Below are 19,228 nucleotides of genomic sequence, written 5' to 3'. Positions count from 1 at the left end.
TAATGCAACCATTTGGGATTTGGCATTCATTTCAAGAAATCAGTCTCTTTTAAACTGACTAAAAATGATAAGGGCTGAGCTACACCAGGCGCGTAAATGAAGCGCTGCGTCTGCTGCAACAATTAGCTTCCATTATAATCAATGGAAGTAGCTACACCAGACGTGACAGTGGGGCGTACGTTCGGAAAAAAATAGACCATTCATCTAAAATGGATTTTACGTGTTGCGAACGAAACGGATCTAGGATGTTAGTGAATACGTTTCTGCCAATTGTGTTTATCTAAGTGGCTTGTATTTCAATTTGAGTATTTTTAAAATATAGTCACCCTAATAAAATTCTTAACTGCAGATTCATATTCCTCTACTATCTGGCTTTCAAATTCAAACTGTGAGTTTTCTGGCCAGCGAGCTCCTCACAGAGTGAGTAAATCGTCGCCATGCCACGCCGGGGTGTAAAGCTGCCAGTCACAGCTGGGGTGAAGGAGGGCACAGCTGCCAGCGGGTCAACTGATTGCCCCCCAGGCGCCGTCCAAGAAGCGGCGGGAAGGAGAAACGTGCACAAGACGGATAAATCAGCAAGGGAAGTAGTTGTGATATTTATACGGCTGGTGGCAGTGGGCTTCAAAGCCCTTTTAGCTAATGAGGCCACTTCACTCACTAACATCTCTTCCTCTCTCCCACTCTGTCTCTATGCATCTCAGCCCCACGGGCGAGGGTACAAGACTAAGACGGCCAGAAGAAAAAAATGTTTTCTTGTAAAAACATGGGTACAAATATTTGTTGCCATATCATTTCAACTGGAGGGTAACAGGTGTGTGCAGGGTACTATATTGGCTTTTCTTCATTCTCATGCTTCTTGTTCTAATAAGAAGCCCAGTGAGGACTCGTCTCATAAAGCAATCCTGGCTGCTGTGTGCAAGTATGTCTTTGTGTGTCAACGTACACTTCAAAGCATTCGGGTAGTGATGTTGAGTATGACAAGCATGTACAGTAGGTGTGTGTGTTTGTGTGTGTGTGTGTATTTATGTGTGTGCGGGCGTGTTACCTATGGGTCCTGGGTCTCTGGTTGAGAGAGGCGGTCCGTCCAGGGCTGTGTTGGCCGTGCTGGCTGCCCAGTCTGGCCGGGCTCGTCATGTAGTCATTGGGCACAGTGGGTGGCTTCACTGGCTCCAGAGTCTTATAAGAGGTGTTGCGTCTATCACACACACACACACATACACACAAATATTCATCCATGAACTGGTCCAGCTTTTTAGAAATGTATGCTAAAAAGCTTAAGTGGAATGTGTTAAGCTTGGGATTAGTGTCTGGTTTCTGTCTCCCACTGCTTGGGGTTTCTGATCTAAATATCTCCCCCGCCAGGCTTTGTCTATAAACCGGTACGTTTACAATGCATGTTGTGGTGTAGGCGTCAGAGTTCATGTTTTGAAACATAAACTTTCAAAGCACTTATGAGTTTTGCAGTACATTGAATACTATTTTGAGTGCTGAATGTGGCATGTGTCATTGTGTTTTGTGCTATATACAAAAGTGTGGTTTGCTGGCCATTTTGGGGTGACATTGCTTCACAAGGCCTTAGTGGCAAACAGCTTACCCAAGAGTGCCACGACCAGACATAGGCGGGCTGGGTGGCTTCTGAGTTGGCGGATTGGTCCTGGAGAGTGTTCCGGTCCCTCTGATTGGCTGATTGTTTCCATGTTGCTGTTGCAAAATGACAGTTGAGAATGAGTCATAATTCAGGCTTTGGATTTAAACTCCCAGACATAAATCACCACAATACTCATTCCTAATGTAAAAAAGACCCTTATGAAGCCATAAAAATGAACACAGCCAAAAATAGCTGAAATGCTACGGAGCCTGCGAAGAGACATGGTGGGAATTTATTTTTATTGAGACAGAAATTTACCTTTTTGAGCTTCTATTGCATTCCCTCGCAATGCCTTTGCGCTCTGTCACAATAAAGTTTTGCATTCCCTTGCAATAATGTTTTGTTCCCTCGCCATAGTTTTGCATTCCCTCGCAAAAAGTGGGAACTCAAAACTGTTGGGGAACTGCGAGGGAATGCAAAACTGCTGCGAGGGAACACTACAATAAGGAATGCAAGGGAACGCAAGGGAACACAAAAATATCATGAGGGAATGCAAAAGTAGCTCCAAAAATACATAGTTACCACTATGGCCCTTCGTGGGCTCTGTAAAAATGGTGTTTTCCCTGGGTTCATTAGTCAATTAATGAACATATCAAAGAACTCTACACGGCATGGGACTGGAACTCTACATGAAAGGGAGATTGCCTGATTAAGCTTTACATTAGAAAGGAAAAGGAAGGGAGAAGAGAAGAACAGTGCAGTAATGCCAAGATGGCCCAAGCTGTTTCGCCGATTTTAAATTTACACATGTCATGCATGTAATGTGTATGTAAGCAAACTACCGAAACACGCAACAACATGGTTGCCAACAGCTGAATCTTTCACGATATCCAGCCATCCATGGCTGAACTTTGGGCTTTAAATATTAACCACAGAGTCAAACTAGTAGTGACATCCAAATCCCTCGGTGAGCAAAACAGCGAAGGGTAGCGCTCTTCCCGAGAACCGTCCTTTGAAGAAGGATGTTAAATGTTATCATCATGTGCAACGTAATTAAGCTAGGACCCCTAACGGAGTTAAAGAGCATTAATTGAACAGCTATTAAAGGGCTTTAACCAGAGCGTTAATGGGAAACTAGTGGGCACTAGTGCTATGATACATGGAGTATTAATGACTCACAGAGGGAGAGAGTGGGAGAGAGGGACTACTGGGGGTGGGTTGGGTGGGGGTATGGGAGGGGAGGGGAGAGGAGGGAGGGTACACGGCTGCTGTGTATCAATAATGTATAAGGGATGGGGTGGGAGACTGGTGGCGAGAGACACACTGGACTTACCTTGGCTTTTAGCCACTAGCGTGGGCAGCGAGAAAGAAAGAGAAACAAAAAAATCAGGCATGTCAACATCAGCACGTCTTCAACATTGCAGGTACAGATAGAGAGAGAGAGAGAGATAGCAGGTGAGACAGACTGGCACAACAGCTACTGTGCTCAGGAGGAAAGCACAGTGGCATGCAGGCAAGTATGTAACACACAACACACACACACACCTTTAATAGAGCTGACACAGCCCTTCAGTCTATCTAAATTTCACTTTTACTTTGTGTGATGTGCCATTTTTTGTCTGATGTGCCACTCCAACATGATCACACAGAAAGCGAAAGACACTGTGGCTCATCAGCGTGCTCAGATGCAGATGCTAGTCCATATTTACAGAATCTTGCATGCTTTATTTGCTCCATCCATCCATTATTCATACGCTTATGACCTCTCACTGAAAGGATGATTTCTAGTGGCCCGTGGAGGCCTGGTTAACTGAGTCTGATTCAGTTGCAGTTCCATCCCTGCCTTGAACTGCTCACCAGTGAGTCAAACAATGCTAATTGTTACATCTATAATCCAAGTCCTGGTGGCCCTGTAGGGTCCAGTAAACAGCAGAGAGAGTAAACATGCCTGAAGTAGTAGTAGTTGGCACAGAAACTGTTGCGTTTTACCTACTTTTAGAAACTCAAAAATCTAGTGTGTAAAATGTGTAGAATGATTGTTCAAATGACTGTTGAAGATGGAGGTGTGTGTGTGTGTGTGTGTGTGTATGTATGTATGTATGTATGTGCGCATGTGTTAAAATGCACAACCTTGATACATGTATCACTTGGCTGAACAGGGATGTAGTTGTGTGGCCATGAAGGCCACAAGAGGAATGGAAAAAAGGGAAAAATGAAAAGAGAGAAAAAATCTCCTGCATTCCAGGAGCCACTGACTAGATTAAGAGTCAGCTGATGAAGGGGAGAGTAATAAGTCTCTCATCTGTTGACATAAGTGCAGGAAAACACGCTGGCAGTCCATAGGTACCAGGGCAAAAGAGAGAGAGAAAAACGCTCTCCTCCTGATGTTCTCCAACGTAGGGTACCATGCACATAATGTGGATGAGAACCTCAGCATCAGAGAGAAGTTAGGTAATTTATTCTTAGGGTGGAGGCAGTCAATGTGGTGCTAGAGCCAGCACTGTGGGTGGAACAGCAATGTCGTATGTGAAAGTGTACAGGTTGGTAAGTGTAAAGGGTATAGAGCAGGTGCATGAATGAAAAGAAGGACTGCAGGTAAAACTGCCTTCTTGGGGATGGTGGCTTTGGAATTGGCAACAAAACTTTTCTGATATTAAACCTACATGAAAATGAAAGTATACCATTTTCCTGATTGCAGTTTGTGTGTGTGTGTGTGTGTGTTTCTCTTTATCCTTTTAAATGTGCCTTCTTATAAATAATCTCTGAGAATCCAACCCCAACCAGACAAGAGATAAAAGTATTTGCCGCAGTGCATCATATTAAAACTCCCTCACAGACACACACATAAAAAAAAAAGGAAATCCAGACTCTGATTCCAAATCTAACAACATGTTTTTCCAAAGAGAACAGGCCAAACTAGGTCTGCAGCATCCCCCTAAGACTTTAGACCATGCAACAGTCCACAGTCAAGGTTACACATTGCAGCGGCTGCCGCTTATGCAACTGGGCAGCTGGCACATTTAACCCTGTTTTAGGGAGACACAACGGAATGTCGCTGTAGGGTATTGATCGGTTTGCTTCCTATGTGGAGAGATGCACTGGCGGCTTTATGGGAAATCGATAAACCATAGTGTGTTGAGAGCGTGAATGAATGGTCTTTATGTGGTGTCCATTTGGGGGGTTATGTGTGTGTCTGTGTGTGTGTGTGTGTGAGTGAGTGTGTGGATGTCACAGTGTCTCTAATCCCCGTTTTTGCACTCAAAGGATGCTGGAAATCCGTCCAGATTAAACGCACTGACGCGTCTGCAGGAATGCTCCAGGTGACACCCAGACCTGGGGGCCAATCACAGAGACTGCCTTCACATGTGCGCCAACATGCTGGACTTAGTTAGATGGGGACACCAGCAACATGGACCATTATTATCTACTACTCACAGTGGTTCACCTGTGCATGATCCAACAACGTAAACAGCAGGACCAAGAGGGATGAATCAATTCTTTACTAAAATTAAACAAATGAACATTGATAAATCTAGATTTCCTCCATCTCCTTTGAGCTTCCTGGTGAATTTTTTTTTCTGGCTTTGTGTATTTTTTCCTGTGAAATAGTCAGACGGTTGCTGTCTTTGCCCTAGCCATGCCGATCTCTCTTTGCTATGGCAACAGACAGACAGCTGTAATTGATTGGGTGATGGATGAACATATAGCTAGGGGCCTGATGTCATTTCAGCTGACCGGCGTGTGATTGAAGCTGAAGGGTGTATGTCTGGCTGATCTGTGTACGTGTGTGAGTCTGTGGTTATGCCTTTGTGCTTGATATCTCTTTTTGACTTTTACATTTTCACTCTTTTTGTCCGAGTGCAACAAACTCAATTTTGGCCAGGGGAGAACTTCAGAGAGAGAAGTCAAGGAGCTTTGCTGTGCGTCTGGTAAAGAAACCTGTGTGTAATGTGTGGTCTCTCTACATGGCAGGGGAGGCTCTTGAGACAGAGGCTCTGTGACCTAGCACAGTGTCATGTCAGCTTTGTGCACTGCTACTGATGGATCAGTTCCAAGAACAGACACAGCAACAGAGCTTAATGACCACTAAGACAAGTTTAAAATAAGACACAGGAAGAGAAGAAGCAGTGTGAACAGTTAAAGACACAAACAAAAGGTGTACAACAAGAGAAAGAGTACAACAAGAGAAAGAGAGAAAGAAAGACAGATAGAGAGACAAAAGACAACAAAAGACATGGTAAACGGGAACAAAGAAGTGCAGCAGTAGCAAAAAAGGAGAACGCAGGCGAAGGAAGAGAGCTGATGGAACAAAATGGTGGAAAGTGAATTAGACATAAACAGATGAATAGGAAACAGTGGCCCTGGTTAACTCACCTTCACCCCGTGGCCTACGTCGTCCAGCACGGTGTAGTCGATGGGCTTCCTGATGTAGCGCACCGGCCGCTCCATGTTGGCCGGAGCGATGATTTTGTGCGTGCGCGCCGTGTTCTTGTTCGTGGTTAGGATGCCGATCTCTCGCCGCGCCACCTTCTCTTTGTGGATGTCCACCGTCTGCACGGGAGAGGGAGAGACGGAGGAAGAAATGCTGAGTGAAAACCATCATCTTCATCATCAAAAATCTGTCGAGCTCTTCGAGTAGGAGTGTAGACCTACATTTATTTGTGTGGTTTGGTGCTTTTTGGGCCCGTCATAGAAAAAAAGGGCTTCACAGAAAAAAGGAGAGAAAAGTCAGAAGATCAGGGACACCCAAGACATTAACTAAATTACACGCTTGACAGTTATTGACTATAGTCCTGTTTAATGCCATCAGGAACCAGCTGTAACTGGAGAGTGGGGACATCTTAATCTTCTCACAAAGGCGAAGATGGACAGATGAGTGCGCACAAAATCAACTTACGGGATATTTAATATAAAGCCGTAAACACTGTGACCTTTACAGAGAACACCCTTCTGTCTACATGGTCCCTTGGGATAAACCCTGACATGCTGGCTGATAGACTGCAAAGGTGATTTGTGCAGTCAGACTGTAAACATTGCGGTCCTTAGAGTGCATAGGAGCAGGGCCAGGTAGCCAAGCAGATCGCTCCCTAGAACAAGGGATATTTCGGGGGGAATGCATACTGTTTCTTATGTGATGTGTATGTGTACTTTCACTAAACACTGCACTAGGCCAACATATTATTACATTTTTCTCATTTTTTTCCAGGATAACTGGAGTCAACTTGATTGCATAAGAAATTAGGGAGGCTTGCATTTTTCTTACATTCTCATTGAAGTGCTTTTACAAAATTGTTTTATAAGAGAGGAGAGACACTTGCAAGGTTAATGAAACTCCACACAGCCCTAGGGGGTGGGAATTAATTATTGAAGGAGAGGACGAATAAAAATGAATGTTTGGCTTCCAAATTGCCTCTTGGTATGACAAATTGCAGCTAGCAACTCCTTAAAGCTGCTTAATTATATTCCTCCCTCCACTCCTCCAAATAATTTCCTCAGTTCACCTACACTGGGGTGAGTGTACTTCCCAAGCCATGCACACTCAAGGATTCATGCTTGCAAAACCCTCCAGAGGCTCACTTTGCTGCCTTCATAGCAGTGCACGCACACACACACACACACACTTGCGCTAACAAGGCATCATGTCATTCGAAGTGCTTCTAAAATAAATCTAAAACATTCATAAGCAATCAGTGTCAACTAAGCCATTGAGTGCAGCTTTGCCTTTACCATGCGCACCCGCACGCACACACACACACACACACACACACAACAGAAAAGGCTATTGAGCGGATGCTCAGAGAGCGACAGATGAAAGCACTACTGTCTACTGAGAAGACTACCATCTCGCTCTCTCCGTCTTTCCATCTCTCTCTCCCTCTCTCTCTCTCTCTCTCTCTCTAGAGAGGCCTTCATGGTAGCAGCCAACAGATCATTCCTTTCATTCCACTGGGATGTCGGGTCAGAGCGGCTCTGGCTGAGGGAAGCCCTGTGTGGGCCCTCTGTGTCTCCCAGGGTGAAGGCACCGTCCTCAGCCTCTCCCCCAGGCTCCAGCTTGCTCTCAGTATGTGTGTGTTAGGGCAAGCATGTCCGACTGGGTCTCTCTCTCTCTCTCTCTCTCTCTCTGTGCGTTAGGGCCAGTGCGTTTGGCAGTTGTTAGGGCCAGACTGTATGTGTCTGACCATGCGCTGACCCAACAGCGCCCTCATGCCTACCAGCGCCGAGAGCGACAAGAGCCTAGCTCGCCTGAAGCACAGCATGCAGGGCATTCACACAGGCACCAAAGTGCTTCTTGTTCGCTGGTTGTTGGAATGTGTGACAAAAAAAGAAAGCATCCTTGTGAAGGTGAACTGGTTGAACTAGACTTTTTAAGCAATGCTCAGGTCAATAACCACAAACAAAAACACACACACAATGCATTGCTTCGCTGCACTATGGGTTTTATGCAGTGCAGTGAAGCAATGCATTGTGACCAGTAACAGACACCCTGGATGCAAGACGCCCTGGATGCGAGCAAGCTCTTCCTCGAGTCACAGAGACCAGGAAACGGGGAGCTGCTGATAAAGGCGAGACCTTCTCTGAAGGAGCGCGCCACAGCCAGTTTTATCACCAAACAATAAACAGGGGGGGGGGGGCAAGGAGACAGAGCCAAAGGGGGCTCCTGTTTAATGGAGAGGCGGTTAGAGTGGTGAGGTAGCGACGAGGAGAAAGGGCAGGAGGGGGGAAGGAATGTGTGTGTGTGTGTGTGTGTGTGTGTGTGTGTGTGTGTGCTCATATTCCTTCAGGCTGAGAGTTCCTGCACATAGATCCACTTCACCTCACCTCTGCATGGTAGAGAGTCACCAAAGGAGTCGCCACGTCTGCTGCATACGGTCGGTCATAATGTAACGTCATAACGTCTCCGTTACAAAGACAATATGAGCAGCCAACTACTCCTTTTCACTCACTCAATCACTCAGCAGCTCTCCCCCTTGCCTCCCCTCCCACACACACAAAAACATGTCCATCACCTCCAAAGAATGAAAAAAAGAACAGAGGATGAACAAACAGAAATGTGTGAAAAGAGATAACTACGGGCCAAGGGTGAGAAACTTTACTGTTGATGTTCTGTTTCTGCTGTGTCTACATTGTGTGTGCGTGTGTGTGTGTGTGTGTAATGGGCGTGTCTCGGGGAACAGCGCCTGTGTTTATCGTCGGCGGGCCGTGCAGCACAAACACGCCTGCAGCTGGTGAAGGACAGGAAGTGGAGGGGGAAGAGAGAAAGAAAAGGAGGAGGGGGTGATTTCATCTCCTTCCTGTACGCCGAGAGAGAGAGAGAGAGAGAGAGAGAGAGAGAGAGAGAGAGAGAGCGCTTATCACCACCCTTGCACTTATGTTTTACACAAGAGCAGCAGGAACAACGAGTTTGAAATGGGACAGAGTGGCGTGTTGTACAGAGGGGTGTAAATGGTAGAAATGCATTCCAGCTGTGTGTGTGTGTGTGTGTGTGTGTGTGGGGGTTTGCAGGAGTTGTGTCTCTGGTGTGAGGGAGTTGTGTTTGGCCTGTGAGATAGTATGTTTGTGTTCCAGAGGAAAAGCACTTCAAGCTAAAAAGATCCAGCCCAGCTGGGAGAGGAGTAGAGCGAAGCTATTTGTATTTTGTCTTGCTCCTGACCTCACTGTCCAGAACACAATATCCTCCTGCTTCTCATTGCTTTCTCTTGCTCTGGCTGTGTGTGTGTGTGTGTGTGTGTGTCCGCACGCACATCACAAAGAGGGTATAAGAAAGAGTGAGACACGGCGTGGTTCATGTTTATGTGTGTGTAGGGTACCTCAGGAGTCCTCTGAGGGCAATGCTAATGAGCCATAAACCTCAGCCGGCAGATCGATCCATATACTCTCCATCACTGTCGGCCACAACTGCCAACAGACCAGCTCCCAGAATTCCAAACATGGGTTCTCTCTGGATCACTCCAACACTGAAACCCCCTATTTTCCCTCTCTTTCCTTTCCTCCAACCTCCCTCTTTTTCACTCCGGTACTCCCCATCCCTGCCTCCCTCCCTCCATCCACTTCCGTCCTAATTCTGCTCTCCCCCTCTTTTCTCATCTTTCCCTCAGATTCTTCACCTTTTGACCCCTCCTTCCCGTGACTGCGTCGCGCTGTTCTTTCCATTCTCGGTTTAGCAGATGGACTGTCAGGTTGTGAATGTCCATGTGAGAGGAGTGTCTGACTCACTGGAGACTCATCACTGAACGGAACAGCATGGTCACCAGCAGCCAATGTGCCAGCTCGCCCACACACACACACACACACACACACACACACACCTCTCTGGACCTCCTCCACCCATGAGGCACCCAGTCATCCATCCCTGTCTATTCCAGGTCATCTGGAGCCAATCGCCTGATTCCAGAGCACAGCCATGGTCTCTCAAGTCTCCTTCAGGAGATTGATGAACATCTGCCAGGGTTTCTTTTTCACGCTGAACACTGGATTGTTTGAATTGGCAGAGTGTTGTTTGAAGGGGGTGGCTGTTGTTTTGGTCAGACATCCCAGAGCTTCTGGAAGCTTCCACATTAGGTCAAGTGCAATGTTGCCCAAGAGATCTCATTTTGGAATAGAGCAGAATCACACAAAAAACTATTTGCCTGGTCTGGAATCTAAAAGACATGCTTATGTGTTCATGAGCCATGAGCACATTTTCTTAAGGCCTCGGATCAGTAAAGATTTTTGGTTAACCTTGCCTCTATTGAATTTGTTCACTTCGCCTCTTCCATTAAATTGATACCGACAGGGACAGGGTCAATGGCCCACTAACCCCCTATATACATATGCAAACACACGCGTGCACACAATGAATATAGTTTGCCTAAGGGTACACTACTGCATAGGACATTAGTGTGAGCCTGTATCATCTGCACCCCCTGCGGAGTGGAAACTGGGGGATGTAAAAATAAAACAGTGTGCCAGACCGATGCCATGTTAGCGGCTGCTCTCACTTCTCCATCCTGCGAGCAGGAGGGAAAGGAAAGAGCCGCTTCAGCAGTTTCGGAGGGAGCACGCCGCATGGAGAATTGCCAGCCATGCACCAACACACACACACACACATCTATAGAGCTTAGGGCAAGACAGAGTTGTAGACACACACACCCCTAGTTTCATTCTCACTACACTAGACATCTTCACTCTTTCCCCTACAACATATATTCCACCTCTCACCCACATACAAGCTCATATTTAGTATCTTGTTCATGAGCCTTATGACACACAAACACACACACACACACACACAACTTCCACCTCCCTCCTTCCCAGAACACACACACACCCTCGGCCACACAACGTGTGGTTAGCCCGAGTAGCTAACAGTGTAATAACAGCCCCTGAGCCGCACATGATTATTTTTGAAATGAGAAGCAGAGCTTGAGTGAGAGAGAAAGAGAGAGAGAGAAAGAGAGAAAAAGAGAGAGAGAGAGAGAGAAAGAGAGAGAGAGAGAGAGAGAGAGAGAGGGTGAAAAAAAAGAAGAAGAAGAAGAAGGAGTGCCACACCCCGCCTGCATTGGTTGAAGGACGGAGGTTCCTATCCGCTTCCTCAGTGACTGACAGAGCCCACACAGCAGCTTACAGAGCATGCACCAGGCTGGACTCACCGTGCCAGAGGGCAGGCAAGTCACACAGACTGCACTCGAACGCTATTGTCCAAAGATGGGTGTGTGTGTGTGTGTGTGTGTGTTTGAGAGATAACCTCGGCTGCCAAGCCTAGGGCTGCGGCAGCACTTGCTACTTGAGGAGTGGCACCACAGCAGTATGTGAAGTAGGGCCATGCTGATAATAAACTCCTTTGCTCTCACACTGCTTTTCACTCATTGACCTCTTTGTACACTAGAAAGTAACAAACAAGCTCTTAGCAGAGTGATAAATTCAAAAAGAACAGGGACCAATGGATACCATACAAACAGATACCACATTGAGCAAGCGCCTCATGGCAGACAAATTACAAAGTACTTTAGTTTCATGCAGACAGTGCACAGTGGCAGCACTTCAGTATACTATTACACACAACTAGCCCAGATCAGCAACAGCCTACGCTACAGGATCTTCCCAATGCTGCTGGATCTCAGAAAATGACGAGTCAAACGAAAAATCCTACGCTGGCAACTCCTGGCTCATCTCTAACCCTTCTCCACACACACACACACACAGATTTCTGATCCTCATGCAAAGAGCTTTTGAGGTGGTGCGTGTAGCACTAGTCTAAGACGCAGTGGACAAGGGGGCTGAGAAGACGCAGTGGAGAAGGGGGCGCAGTGGAGAAGGGGGCTGAGAAGCAGACGCCTCCTGCCGTGGGTCACACCGGTCCAGCATCTGCATCGGCCATCTGCCTTTTCTCAGGGCGCCGCGACCCGTAACATCTGAGAGCATCTGCATGGTGAGAGTGCCAGCGGGAGTGTGTTCGCGTATGTGTGTGCATGTGTGTGTGTGTGTGTGTGTGTGAGAGAGAGAAAGAGAACTGGATGAGAGCACTTCACAGAGGCCAAAAAACTCTGGCTGGCTTAACACAGACATAATTCTCCAAAACAGCGTTCTGACAAAATCTCACGGCCTCATTCTCTTTCTCTCTCGATCACACACACACACTTATTTAACATCCCATTACTCATCTGTGGGATGAGAAGGAGCAGCTCTCTGCTATGCAGCATACACCTCAGATCTTCCATTCTTCCTCCCCCCTCTCTCACACACACACAAAAACCACATGAAAATAAAATGCATAGCGTTTAGCGTGTGAGAGAGAGAGAGAGAGAGAGAGAGAGAGAGAGAGAGAGAGAGAGAGAGAGAGAGAGAGAGAGAGAGAGAGAGAGAGAGAGAGAGAAAGAGAGAGAGAGAGAGAGAGAGGCCTAGCAGGAGAAATGGATATGTCATGGACATGTGTGGGTGGAAGACAGAGACTCAAGACAGCTTTACATGTAATCAGTCTCTCACTCCACCCTCGAGCCGACACCAAGCACCTCATTCTATCAATCAAACCAAGACACCATTAACGTATGTTCACTGTACAACCCAACACACACACAGCACTCAGGGCAAGTAATCACTCCCCCCATTCACCTCAACTCCTCTTTTAAGACAGGGTGATTGGCTGACTCCAACACATCTTTGCTTTTCCTTCACACACACACACACACACACACACACCCCTCAAATCTAGCCATCATCCGTCAAAAGCACTAAAAATCTGCAGTGATGTGCTACACTTTCCTCCCTCATTTCCTGCACCTAATGTGTTTTCATCCAGACGCTAGCATGTACTATACGCGCTGTAATCTTTTGCTCTCTAGCAAACAGCTGTCCTACATCTCCCGGCTAATCTGGTCTGGAGGGGAGCGGTGGCAGATGGCCCCTGTGCCGTGAAAGGGCTCTGGGGTGTGTGTGTGTGTGTGTGTGTGGATGTGTGTGTGGATGTGTGTGTGGATGTGTGTGTGTGGATGTGTGTGTGGATGTGTGTGTGGATGTGTGTGTGGATGGTGGTGGGAAGGGCAGGCACTGGGGAATCGGGGAAGTTGTGCCGTTGTACAGCTGGCTGGTGAGAGGAGGGAGGCATTACTTACTGCAGTGCATTTCAATCATGCAATAGCATTACACCATACAGTTCCTCTCACATGGACTCACTTATTCCTGCTCTCCCTCCCTCTCCCTCCCTCCCTTTCTCTTTTACTCAGACACTCCTCATTTCCCAGCCTGCCTCTCAACCTCCACTCTTCCCCACATCTCAATCTAGTGTTTCAACTAAGAAACTCCCTAAAGGGAGAAGAACAGATGAGAGTGGAGACAGATACATGCGGCAGAACCAGTTCCATCTCACAAGCAGTGATGACGGATGGAAAAACACACAAACAGGGGACAGGGCTATCGGTAACCCAAAAGGAGATGCAGGGTCAAACAAAGAACCCTGCTCTCGCCCTCCCTCACACACTATACACGACCATAGCACTGTAGCTCCATTTCCTGAAAGGAAGTCCATTCAATACAAGCAAACAGACAAACAGAGAAAGGCCCTCTGCCAAATACTGCTGCACGCACACGCATGCTCTCTCACACACACATTTATTATTAACTGTCCCATACATTACATCAGTTAGCGGATGCGCTAAAGGAGGTCACATGCAAAGATGTAGACCCCCCAAAGTGGTGTTTCTGTATTCATGCATCTCAACTGGTGTTACCACACACTAATAACAGGCGTGTCTGTTTGTGTGTGTGTGTGTGTTGATCTCGCCCGCAAGAGAGCAGTGGTGTGGTTTGTGATGTACAGCGAGCATGGTTGCATATGTGCGCTTGAGCGTAAAGGAGCACATGATTTCATTTAAACAGATTTTGCCAGACTGCCAGTCTTCGCATGCACCGTCACAAACAGCGTGCAATCATAACCTGGATAATTGACCCGCCACACAGTTAGGGTGGGTATGTATAACAGAGAGAAAGGGCACACCAGAGAGAGAGAGAGAGAGAGAGAGAGAGAGAGGCACTTTCTGACCAAGTGCAAGTCATTTCAGTCAGTTTGTGATCTCTACTTTCCAAAACTTGATGAGAAACACCCTGAATTTAGTTCTTTAACAAACCTAAATAAACTACCGTACTTGCAAGGAGAGAAAAAGGACAGCTGTCTCATAGCTGCACAATACATTTTCACCTGCCACCAGCTGAGGGAAGGTGAGTGATACACACACACACACACACACACACAGACACACACACACGTGCAAACGCGCTGATGAAATCTTAATAGTACATTCAATGAACCGATGTAAAACTAAGTACTATTGTTCACAAATCTCAGTGAAGTAGTATGTTTATACAAATGTATATATCAGTTTAAAGTATGTGTATATATGTTTTGAGAGAGAGAGAATGGGTGACGGTTCAGATGCTCCAGCTGGCCAGACAAAGCATGCAGTGTTCCAAAGCTCTTTCAACGCTGCAGAGTGCAAGCGTGCGCACACACACACACACACAAAGCTACCGACCCTCCAGGCTGTCAAGAGCAGATAGTAACACATCGCTGCTCACACCTTTACATGGACACACTCACTGCATGCACTTCTTCACCCACTCATGAAAACTTTAACTATCACTGAACCCTTAAGCACTTGGGGCTAGTTTCTAGGGTATAAATGAAGCCTGAATCTTAATCATGGCAAATGGGAAATCAGCCCTTAAATCATGCACACAGACATGATATGCACCAATTCACTTGCCCTCAAACACCAACGGCATGAAAATAGATCTATGACTAAGCACATAAAGGAACACCTTTAAAAACACACCCCAAACGGGACTGAACAGGTAATGGTTGGTATTACACTGTACTCAGTTTATTGGACACAGCTGATGCAGATCGGATATCCACAGGCGTCATGTGTTAAATTTTAACTGATGGTACTACATGCCTGAGTACCAAATATCTCGAGCTATTCCTCTAGACTGAGCCTTTACTTGGTCAGAAGACAAGGAATGATCAACTATTTCTCAGTAGATTTATCTTGCTTTTTTAAAACTAGGTCAACCACTGGCTGCCTGGTAATCATTAATTTAGGCTGGGTTTACCTGACTACAGTCCCAGTGAGTCATGTGACATGAAGGAGGAGTCATGTCATGTCAGGAAATGTTGTATGGCATACGGTGTGCCAGCTGCCTCAAACAAGCAGACCATGGGGCCGAAAAAAGAAACCACCCATAGAAAACGGACAGAATGAGAGAAAATAGACAAACAGACAGAGAGAGGAGGACAAAAAGAAAGAAAGAGAAAGGTGGCAATTGGCAAAAAGTAGTTGCTAGAGTTACTAATTGGGATGCCATTGGCAACATTGTATGACCTGCTCAAACTATTTCTTAAAAGGGGAAGCACTAAGATTTGATTGGACTGATACCAACACACCCATCCATGATGGTAGAAAAGGGAAATACCACCACTCAGGCATAGAGGCATAGCATCACCACACCCAAGACTCTTTGGTTAACCACACAAACAAATCATGTGTATACATACACTCTCTCTCACACACACACACACACACACACACACACACTTTAGGAGTGTCTCATTTCCACATAGCTAACACTACCAAAACCAGCATGATGGCACAGGCTGAGGGGTGGCAGACACAGGCACACTCTAAAAACAGCCTTTCCTCCTCTTCCTCCTCCTCTTCTTCCTCTTCCCCTCGGTGGCGGGTGTGGCGGCCTGCCCAGGGGAGACATGCCACCGTGGCCATTACATGGCCCTCACATTCCCACTGGAAAAACCCCATCAGCGGGGGGGCGGCTGCAGTCACACAGCTTCCGGGACATAATGCCTCCCTTCCCCCGCTTTCGGCTTGCTTCGCTTCTGTATCACACTTCTTGGTTGTGTACATACTGCTTGCATTCTCTCTGTATAGCTGGCTGGCTTCTGTCCTTCATTCTTCTTCTTTGAAGTACACTGTGTGTGTGTGTGTGTGTGTGTGCGCGTGCGTGCGTGTGTGTGAATGTGTTTTCTGAACGCACTGATCTGTGTGACAAAGATCTTTCTTTTAGATTATAAAAAAGGACTTGAAATCCCCCCCTCTTCCTCTCTCTCCTTCAGTCCCCCTCCCTCCTGCCTCTCCCTCTTTCTCTTCTTTCACAGGGGAAGGGAACCTTTGCCACTCTTGGTAATTAAGATTCTGCAGCCATATTTCCTTGATGTGACTGCAGTCAGCACTTTCATTCCTGCCCAACTCCTCCGCCACTGAAGCAGCAGGCATCCATCATTAGCAGAAACGCTGGGAGAGGTCAGCTCAGGTTTATCCACATGGCTAGAGTCCGCCATGTCCACCAGCATCCTCTTGGACACTATGTCCCCCTGCAATAAGGCAGAAACCTGCGGATGGGCACAATAATGCTCCCATACTAATGCTCTGACCTCCAGCTGCAATGTGGTAGTTTATATTGACGGTGTGTCTAACTTCTGAGTAAACTGCAGTAAATAAAACATCTTTTCTCACTCAACACAGAATGTATTGCCTCTTTTATATGCAATCTTCACTGTTTAAAAACACAAATATTTTGCACGGGGCATGGAGTGATGTGCTAATCAAGACACTGAAGTCAATCAATGCAGGGTGACCTACTCTCAGAGTTGCAGAGGTAGCAGATAAACAACCGCAGTCACAAGCTTACAGCGCTACATCTGAATTATTAACAGAGAAGGGGGGTAGGAAGGGAGATAGAGAGCAAGATCAAAAGAGCATGAGAAGGGGAGGGAAAGAAAAAGAGAGATGAAGAACAGAGAGGGAGAGAAATGGTAGGGAGAGAGGGCAAGATACAGAGGGTACAGAAAGAGAGAGAAAAAATGCCCTTTGCTCCTGTCAGCCCTGTATAAGAGCTCGCGGCAGACTCCACTCAGGCATGGAGGAGGCTGCAGCCGCGAGCCAGCACTCTCAACAGACCCGCCTGAGTGACAGAGAAGAGAGAAGAGAGAAGAGGAGAGGAGAGGAGAGGAGAGGAGCGGAGAATGGTAAGTGGAGAGCAGAGGGGCACAGCAGGACAATAAGAGAGCCTTTTTTAGGACCCGCCAGCACAGCCGCCTCATAGCCATGCTCAGGGGGCATTGCTATGGATACATAACACACAAGAGAGTGTGTGTGTGCGTGCGCGCGTGTGTGTGTGTGTGTGTGTGTGTTTCTTAGCAGGAGAATCCCCAGTCTTTGGGTCCTGTAGAAAGAAGCCTCTGTTTCATAGATACAGACAATTTGGGGCTACTGAAACTTGGGTCTTAATAACTCTTTTCAGATCTTAACTCTCTTCTTTGCGGTCCTCTGAAGTTCATGCCAGTTGCATGATCCCATTAGTGAATGTATGTTTATAATTCTTAACACATTACAAACCACTTTATACAAAAATATACAAATGATGCAGGCTTTGCTGGTTATCTTAATGACATGGTAGATTTATAATACAGATTGAATCCAGTGTACAGCCCACTGCTCAGCTTATTGGTCTTCACCAGGGTTCCATCTTCAATTGTGATTCATATTAATTTATGAGAGCTGCTATATTCTTTATACTTTGACATTCAACTACTCCAAGTGCCTTGTGAGTTGGTGACATTGGTGAACTACATTGATGTCAGCAGAGCCATACAATACAGAGAGCTTCGCACTAACAGTGTTTCTAGTCCTTTCAGTATGATGGTACTGAAGAGTCAGACTCTTCCTGGTAGGGTGTGTGGGCTTTGTGGCGGGTGAGTGGGCTGGGTGGGTGGGCAGGAGAGGACGTGCGCCAAATGTATGCGCCTGAGCAGCTGCCAGTGTTTCTGCCACATCTCACATTATACCCAAGTGAAACAGCAGTTTCCTGCAGCAGGCGTCTGCTCCGCTGGTGTCCGATTACCCAGCATGCTTGGCGCCGTTTCCATAGAGACCCGGACCATGTTGCATGGCCATGACTGGCGCTCTACAAAAAAGGTATTCCATCCCAAACCTGTTTCCACTAAAAATGCTCTGGCAATCCAGTGCAACACAAATCACTTGCCTTTCCATCCCCCTGTCAAAATTGGTCTTTTTTTCCCCTTCCCCTCTCCACTGCTCCTCTCGGTTTTATAGAGGGGCTCCTGGTGGGCAGATGGAAGCCTGAGTGTGCCTGAGGAGTGACCCCCACCTCATCTCTGAGAGACATTTCCTCTGTGCTCAGCTTGTAGCCCATTACGGAGAGGCTTTCAGACGCAGCCCTGGAGAACCACACTAGCATGACATCATCTCTTCACTTTATCCATCTCTCTCATTACATTAGTTCCACAGTCACCGAACATGATGCATGAAAAGTGTTTTGATCACTCAGCATTTCTGTAAAAACTTCCTCCATCCATTCTGAGTGGATGTACAAGATGCTGCAGAGTAGGTAAGCATCCAGTGTTGCGGTATAGTTGTGGTTAATTGTTGCACTGCCAGCGATAGATGATAAATGTATTATTATGACCGCCGCTAGCAAAGCGGTCATATAATGATTGTCAAAGTTTTTTTTTTTTTTTTTTTTCCCAGTCATCTACTTCCTGAATTTTTGGTCAACGATACCGGGACACGAAACACCGTGCACATGAAATTTGGTGGGTATGTTGCCCCTCTAGACTTTTACGGAAAAATTTTGTTTTAGCCCCCGGGGGGCCACTCCCCGTGCTGGGCCCCCGAACCGCAAAAAGGCAGTTTTTCCTAAATAACTACCTGAACCGTGGCACTGAGGATGAAGAATCTTTTATGGTATGTTGGTCTCAAGGGCCCACATCAACCTGGACCATAATCACTCATTTGTGATTTGCACCCCCCAGGTAAAAAATGAAAATGCAATATTATTCTGCTTTAATCGCCCCTATCTTCAGTTAAGATGTTCAGAAATTTTATGTGTATGATTGACCTGGCATTCTCTGGGGGTATGCCAAGTTTCGTAGAATTTCATCCATGGGGGGGGTCTAAAAAAATTAGGTTATATGTACATTTAGTGACACTCATTGGCCTGTAGATGGCGGTGCACACACACACAGGCACCCACATACTATCGGTATTAGAACGGCCGATACATAATTACAAATTCAGTAGGATTAAAAGAAAGCCAAATATTCATCATCATCATCATCATCATCAAGGCTGC

At 46.6% G+C, this 19,228-nt stretch overlaps 1 protein-coding gene across 2 annotated transcripts in view; it reads right to left on the bottom strand.

The window, feature by feature from the left end:
• abi1a (abl-interactor 1a) overlaps positions 1-19,228 on the bottom strand; it is a 50,690-nt gene that overhangs the window by 12,951 nt on the left and 18,511 nt on the right. The window contains exons 3-6 of one of the 2 annotated variants that reach the window (XM_048266235.1): positions 5,963-6,139; positions 2,922-2,936; positions 1,595-1,701; positions 1,046-1,195 (exon numbers count right to left, since the gene is read on the bottom strand). In XM_048266235.1, the coding sequence (XP_048122192.1) occupies positions 1,046-1,195; positions 1,595-1,701; positions 2,922-2,936; positions 5,963-6,139 (449 nt within the window). The remainder of the gene's footprint in view (positions 1-1,045; positions 1,196-1,594; positions 1,702-2,921; positions 2,937-5,962; positions 6,140-19,228) is intronic. The other variant, XM_048266236.1, reaches the window with a different exon arrangement.

This window comes from Alosa alosa, chromosome 16, assembly GCF_017589495.1.
Source record: "Alosa alosa isolate M-15738 ecotype Scorff River chromosome 16, AALO_Geno_1.1, whole genome shotgun sequence".
Lineage (NCBI taxonomy): Eukaryota > Metazoa > Chordata > Actinopteri > Clupeiformes > Clupeidae > Alosa > Alosa alosa.
This window is presented reverse-complemented; position numbering and strand designations above follow the sequence as displayed.